At 42.9% G+C, this 7,500-nt stretch overlaps 2 protein-coding genes across 2 annotated transcripts in view; one reads left to right on the top strand and one right to left on the bottom strand.

Annotated features, from left to right (window-relative positions):
• Nucleotides 1-3,115, bottom strand: part of LOC132954944 (prolyl 4-hydroxylase subunit alpha-1-like) — an 11,629-nt gene extending 8,514 nt beyond the window's left edge. The window contains exons 1-4 of the mRNA XM_061027496.1: nucleotides 3,049-3,115; nucleotides 1,942-2,039; nucleotides 141-237; nucleotides 1-33 (exon numbers count right to left, since the gene is read on the bottom strand). The exon at nucleotides 1-33 is cut by the window's left edge and continues 119 nt beyond it. Coding sequence (XP_060883479.1) covers nucleotides 1-33; nucleotides 141-237; nucleotides 1,942-2,039; nucleotides 3,049-3,113 — 293 coding nt within the window. The 5' untranslated portion in view covers nucleotides 3,114-3,115. The remainder of the gene's footprint in view (nucleotides 34-140; nucleotides 238-1,941; nucleotides 2,040-3,048) is intronic.
• Nucleotides 1-7,500, top strand: part of arg1 (arginase 1) — a 213,217-nt gene that overhangs the window by 15,444 nt on the left and 190,273 nt on the right. The window lies entirely within an intron of this gene.

The raw sequence follows: 7,500 nt of genomic DNA, 5'->3' as shown, positions 1-7,500 counted from the left end.
GCTGCAGAGAGGGCATCCACTCTGTCTGCCCATCTGGACACACACACACACACACACACACACACAGACAATAAAATAAGCCCCTCCTACTCGACACTCAAACGACAGCGAACACATCACACGGCCGCTTGTTGTCTCACTCTTTTATCTGCTCCAGTTTGTTCTCCTCCGCTCGGATGTAGTCCTTCAGGGAGGCGATCAGAGTCTTCTCTGTTGACAGCAGGTCGGACATATGACCTGGGAACACACACACACACACACACACACACACACACACACACACACAGACACACACAGACACACACACACACACACACACACACACACACACACACAGACACACACACACACACAGACACACACACACACACACACACACACACACACACACAGACACACACAGACACACACACACACACACACACACACACACACACAGACACACACAGACACACACACACACACACACACACACACACACAGACACACACAGACACACACACACACACACACACACACACACACACACAGACACACACACACACACACACACAGACACACACACACACACACACACACACACACACACACACACAGACACACACAGACACACACACACACACACACACACACACACACACACACAGACACACACACACACACACACACACACACACACACACACACACACACACACACACACACACACACACACACACACACACAGACACACACACACACACAGACACACACAGACACACACACACACACACACACACACAGACACACACACACACACAGACACACACACACACACACACACACACACACACACACACACACACACACACACACACACACAGACACACACACACACACACACACACACACAGACACACACACACACACACACACACACACACACACAGACACACACACACACACACACACACACACACACACACACACACACACACACACACACACCTCTACACATGTTTTGAGGAGCTCTGAGACTGATTTACACCGGTTATAAGAGGAGGAGGATATGTGACCTTTGAACTTGGTGCGTGGCAGATAGAGAGACTAAATAGACAATGAAAAGGTTTGAGAGCGGCGCTCACCGCATCCTGTCTGAAACGTCCTTATCTGTCAGCGAGTGTCTGAAACCAAACACCAGCTCTGAATGTAAATAAGAATATTTCAACACGTTATAAAGTCACTTCCTTATCGAGTAAATATCTATGTTTTTTTATTCTACCAGCAGTTATCAGACATGTTACCAACATGAACTATCGAACACCTGCAGAAGATCCAAAACGCAGCAGAGCGACTCGTCTTCAACCTCCACAAACCAGCACGTCACCCAGCTGACCTGCCCGAGGAGATCAGGTCACCTCTTTTAAGTCCCTCCTTCTTTTTCCAGCGAGCTTTTCCTGATTTTTGTTGATTTTAAATTCTTACTATTTTCACTTTTTAGAATTCCTTTAAAAGAGTTGTATGTATTTTACATTTCTTTAAAAAGGGATTTTATATCTTAAAGTGATTTTTATTCTTTAATCTTGCCTTGTTTATTATTCTATGACCTGTTTTTATATTTGTTGTCCTTGTAAAGCACTATTATTATCTCCCTCCTCTGGCTCCCAGTTACTGCTCACATCAGATTTAAAGCTCTGCTGCTCCTTACTTTAACTCTCTGATCCAGGTCTACACTCCTGTCACTTCCTGTCAGCACCTGTGTGTCCTCTCAGACTTAAAGCTGCTTGTTTACACTTCCTGTCCTTGTCTCCTCCTCTCTAGATCCTTACTCGCCTTGCTCTTACTCTCTGATCGTCTGCTAAATGAATCTTAATTTAAATCTAAATATTCTTGTCAATCAGAAATCTGAAGATGTTTTTTCTTGTCAGATAAAAAGACGGAGCACAAACTGGATGAACTCACCGATGGAGGTGAAGAAGTCATTCTGAGCCGAGGAGAGAGTGAAGAGGAGGAGGAGGTGGATCACCAGGCAGCAGAGAGCCATCCAGAGAGAGAGAGAGCTGCAGGACCGGAGGAGACAATCAGAAATACACAGAGAGACTCGGGGCCCCGGGGCCCCCACAATAATCTCTCAGAGTCAACTGGAGAGAAGTGTGTAGAATCACAGCGTGCATCTGTCTCCCTCTGTGTGACATGTTAACTCTTCTCACTTGAGAAAAAAAAATCACTCTATATGATGACGTCATCTTATCTACTGCGCGAATTCCTATATTAATTTTGATCCTCGGGACTATCCATATAATAATCATCATTTTGTGTTAACAGCAGCTCATGTAGTGATTTTAAGAACATTTCAAACTTCAACAGCCAACACGCCTCACACTGAAAGTTCACACCGACGTGTCCTGTGATTGGTTCATGAATTAGTTTGTAACACACAGAGCAGTGAGGGTGACGAGCGGACGCACAGACATAGGCCTACACGCATGCGCGCTCATTGCACGTTTGGAGCTGTTTGGACAACATCAGTTTAGACTTCAGTCTGCAGCGTGGATCAAACTCTTCTCTGCTAAACTGAGTTACATTAAAAGACATGATCAAACATCCAGCTCAAGTCTCTCCACCTCTGTGCGTAATGGCACACACTCCATCGTCTGCATGAGCGCTCTCTCTCTCTCTCTCTCTCTCTCTCTCTCTCTGTCTCTCCATCAGAGGTTGTTCGGTAGGAAGACTACAACTGCAAAATCTAGGAGAACATCTAGTTATGCTGCTCTGACAGGATGACCAAACGTCTTTGGAAACCTCTCCGAAACACCTCAACGTGTGCGTAACGACAGAAACACTCCGACCTGTTGTAAGCCTATCACTCTGCAGGAAGTAACAGTTAGTCATTTTAAATGTTTAATAAGCTGATGGCTCTTACTGTGCCTGATTTAGGGGGTTCTGGGGCACCCGTACTTCCCGTGTCCCTGCAGCAACATTTTCATCCTCACACTCGTCACTCTTCTAAACAGTTATTACCACACAGCAGCAGCACAGCAGAGAATAACACTACACACGTGTTCTTACCCGTTTATTTGAAGGAAACCACCACTGAGACCTCGACTTTGGCAAACTCGCAGATCGTAACACATCAACTGAGCTGTCGTGAAGTGCGCAGAACACCCGCTGCTGCAGGCGTCCTCTACAAGAGACTCTGAGTCACTTCAATGCAAAAAAAAAAAAAGAATGTCAGAAAAGGTCAGATTAAATGTTTTGATAGTGACAGAGCAGGTGCTGGATCCAATCAAATGGGTACCGGTCCCGATCTGGGAGGTGCCGGATCTTGTTCCGGCAGGATCCAGCACAAATTGAGTCCTGGTGACGCCTATGATACACATCAGTGTACAACAAGGATGTGTCGTGTGTCTCACAGAGCGACGTTTCATAATTAAGTCTCTTTTAGGACATTTACCTTCATACTCATCAGAACTCGTTCAGACACAAAGTCCTCAGACCAGTCAGAGTTTAGTGTTCCTCCAGTCACATCAGAACCTGGGAAATATATCCTTTCTTATTCTGCACCAACAACATACAAACATCTCCTCCAGGGCAATGCACTTTGACCTTTTGAACATATAATGAACCTGATTTTAAAGGTCCAACCAGTGAGATGTGTAGAGAGTGAGATGATAAAGGTATCTTACTATCTGATCATTAAGGAAACATGTTGAAGTGCTGGCTTCTCTGACAACAATGCAGCAGTCAGTATGTCCTCCTTCTAACTTTAGATTCTGCTCCTGAATGATCTGGATTTGTTTGGACCAGAGAAGGTAGGAGGTTTTAAGACACCCTCCCCCCCCACACGGCCGTTTTGGACTGGGTTGCAGAAGTGCACGTTATCATCCAACTTGAAAATAATGATTATAAAGTGTTACCACAGGATAGTATCCAGTGTGCACGAGATAATAATGTGTATGCACGAGATAATAATGTGTGTGCACGAGATAATAATGTGTGTGCACGAGATAATAACAAATTGAATCCCTAAATAATTAAATATTTTTACACATTTTGAATATTTCATTCTGTAATATAATAATAAAAAATCATAATATTAAAATCAAATAAATTTTATTTGTTTCAGGAGTTGAATCTTTAACGTTACAAAGTGCTAAAATTAAATTTCAGATGATTCAAAGACAAACAGAGCAGCAGTGATAGTAGTCTCTAAATAACCCAGTGACCTGTGGGGTATTTAAACTGGGGGGGTTTCATCTTACTGGGGGGTTAAAAACAGAAAAAACACACATGAAGACACAAACATGGAGGTCGAGAAGACGAGCTCACGTTTCATATTTAAAATAATCAAAATGATTTTTGTTGTAGAGGGGTCGAAGAGGAAATGTCTAGATGAACCTGAGTCCTTCAAATAAACCAAGAGTTTCAGATTTATTTCAGGAGAAACGGACACAGACGAAACATGACAGTGGTGTTTTTTTTTTTTTTTTTTACCGTTTTTATTCGGCAGAGACCGGAAACCCCTCCTCTTCTTTAACGCGGCTCAACACTTCATTAAATCCTCTGTGAGTCTCATGCCAGCTGCAGAATATACACAACTTCTTCTTCTTCTGCTACTGCTTTTCCTCCATCACTGTCTTCTTCTTCGTTTTTTGAAGGACTGCAATCACAATTTAAAGGTGCATACCGCCCCCTACAGCTCCGGAGTGTTTAGAAGGGTTCCAGTTTTACAAGATTAATATAAAGAAAAAAGAAAAGAAAAAAAAGCATATCATAAAACAAATAAGTGAATGACTTTTTTGTGCAGTGTAGACCGTGTGCAGGATGCATTCCTCTCCTGCTCACCTGTCTTATAAAATAGACGCCGTTAAAGGCAGGGTTGGTCATTTCCTCCAGATCCACTTTTTTAAGATTCTGGTGTAAATTGTCTTTAGGTCCTGACAGAAATGAATAACTCAGGTTCTCTGAAAAAGGAACAAAGAAAATCCATCATCTGTATCAGTTTGTAAGTCTGTAAAAACTTCAACCAATGTCTGCCACGAGGTACCAACCTGATGAACCAATCAGACGCCTCCCTGCTCGCTCTCTACCTCTTGTGTGCTCTAGCTCACACTCAAAGCATGAGCTGAGCAACAGCACTTGTGCATGTAAGTGAGGGGGCGTGGCTTTAGAGGGGAGGGGGGTGTGCAGACGGAGCACTGAGGGAATGCTACTTTCAAAATCATGCTAGTTTTAGAAAACTACCAACCCTGCTTTTAAGGTACTTTGCAATATTATCAATCATTAAGATAACAGAGATCGTAACGTTTTCAAACATGGTATCCAAAAGGAATCAAAGAGATGAAGTCTCTGCAGCTCTAAATATTTATCATTATTGCATCAATCCCAGGGGGTGACGCTCCACCCACAGCTCCAGTCTTGAGCTGGTACCGTTGGCCTGTGTGTTATGAAGCCTGATGTCTGTGGGGTCAAAAGGATCTCCTGAACCTCTCAGTCCTGCAGCGCAGTGAAACCAGCAGATACTTCTCAGGCCTGCCGTGATGTCATGGAGAGGATGGTTACCATTGTCCAATATAGCCCGATCTTTCTTACGCCTCAATCCTCAGAGAGTCCATACACCTGCCCAAAACTGAGCCAGCCTTTTCTATCAGCTTGTGGAGCCTTTATATCGACCACCATAAACTTCTGATCATGTCAAACCAAGAGAGAATTTTCTTGTCCCTCTACAAAGTATATCTCTATAAGTAACTTTCCATTATCATCGTCCACTTCCTCACTGATCTTCACAGTGAAAGTTAGACCCTTGGCATCAGAGAAGTCGACCACAGGAAGACAACGCACAGACAGTGACAGTGGGTACAGTTTATTGTAAAGGTGCATCCTATTAAACATTGATAAACAGTGAAAAACACACCTTTCTGTTCAGCGACCTCGTCTGTGACAAACAGGTGAGTCTTTGGTGTCACTCAGGTTAAAATAAAACCCCTCAGGTTCTCCATCGTCATCGTATCAAACAGAGATATTTTTACGAAAACGTACAAATATTGTACACAAATTACAGCCGTTGGTGAGCCGCTAAAAAACTGGCCACAAAAGAAGAAGGAAGGTAAACATTAAAGTACACTGTGCAAAAGTCCAAAGTGCTGGTATGTACAGAAACGTGTGTCTGTGTTGTTTTTTAGTGTTTGTTTGTAGAAAAACTTCCTGAGGAAGAAGCTGCACAACCACAACTTGGTGTTAAAGAAAACCTGCAGATAAATAAATGTTCAGCCTGTGAGAGTTTCAGTTCTTCTTAAAGTCTAAAAGTCCCCTTCAATGCAATCTACATAGCCCCTGCACACCATCATCATGTGCCTATATTTTATTATCTTGCAGAGATTTTTGTATCTTGAGCGTTAGGGGCGTGTCCAGACTTTGGGGCGACCCAACTGGGGGACTGACTTACGCAGGGGGTCGCCTGAAGTGTGACGTGCAAACACAAATGAATATCAGTTATTTACTCTTTCTAATTTTAACCATCACATCCACTTTACAACACAAGATAATGGAAAGATAAATCTCCTGTTCTCTTAATCATTAAAGGTCACATATTCTGTAAAATCCTCTTCACCATGTTCCTCTAACTCTAACATGTGTCTCTAGTCCGTCTACAAACCCCCCAATGATGAGAAAAGTCCATCCTCTCCGTCTTCTGCCTGCTCCACTTTTCAGAAAATGTGTGCTCAAACAGGCCGTTTGGAGATTTTCCCTTCATGACATCACAAAGGGCAGTAGCCCCTCCCCCAGGTGGGTGACACTCCCACAGCTAGGTGTTTGTTCTGCCCTCTGAGTCTGCCTTCTCACCGTAAACAATAGGACATGGAGCGAAAAAGACCGAGACACCCAAGCCCTTCCAGAGAGGGGGCGTGGTCAGACACAGCTCATTTACATATTTAAAGGTACAGACACAGAAACAGCCTGTTCTGAGCAGGGCTGAAATAGAGGGGTTTATAGACATGATCAAATACAGGATCAGAGTGGATTTAGAACAAGAAACTTCACACACATGTTGAAGAGGAGCTCTGACACTTATTTACACTGAAGAAGAGGAGGAGGATATGTGACCTTTAATGGCACACAAAGATGTATGTTCCATTTTACAATTTAAGGTACTTAAAAAATGTAAGCAAACTCCCACACACTGTCTAACTTACAGAAATACATTAATCAGCAATGTTTGGCCCCCAAAAAAGCCAGATAGTTCATTGCACTTGAGACAGTTTGCATTACTTTCTAATGCACCTGTTTTATAAAATAGATGCCTGTCAGCACCTGTGTGTCCAATCAGACTCAAAGCTGATCGTTTGCACTTACCGACGTTGTTTCCTCTTTTCTAGATCCTTGTTTGTGTTGTTCTTACTCTCTGATGTACATCTGCTCAGTGAATTGTAGAATTCTTGACGTGCAAAGTATTTATTTACAATTTAAAATACAAAAAAAATAACTTAAAGCAGCCTTTTGCAAAAAAAAATCTAGAATAGT

This window comes from Labrus mixtus, chromosome 21, assembly GCF_963584025.1.
Source record: "Labrus mixtus chromosome 21, fLabMix1.1, whole genome shotgun sequence".
In the NCBI taxonomy this organism is placed as follows: Eukaryota; Metazoa; Chordata; class Actinopteri; order Labriformes; family Labridae; genus Labrus; species Labrus mixtus.
This window is presented reverse-complemented; position numbering and strand designations above follow the sequence as displayed.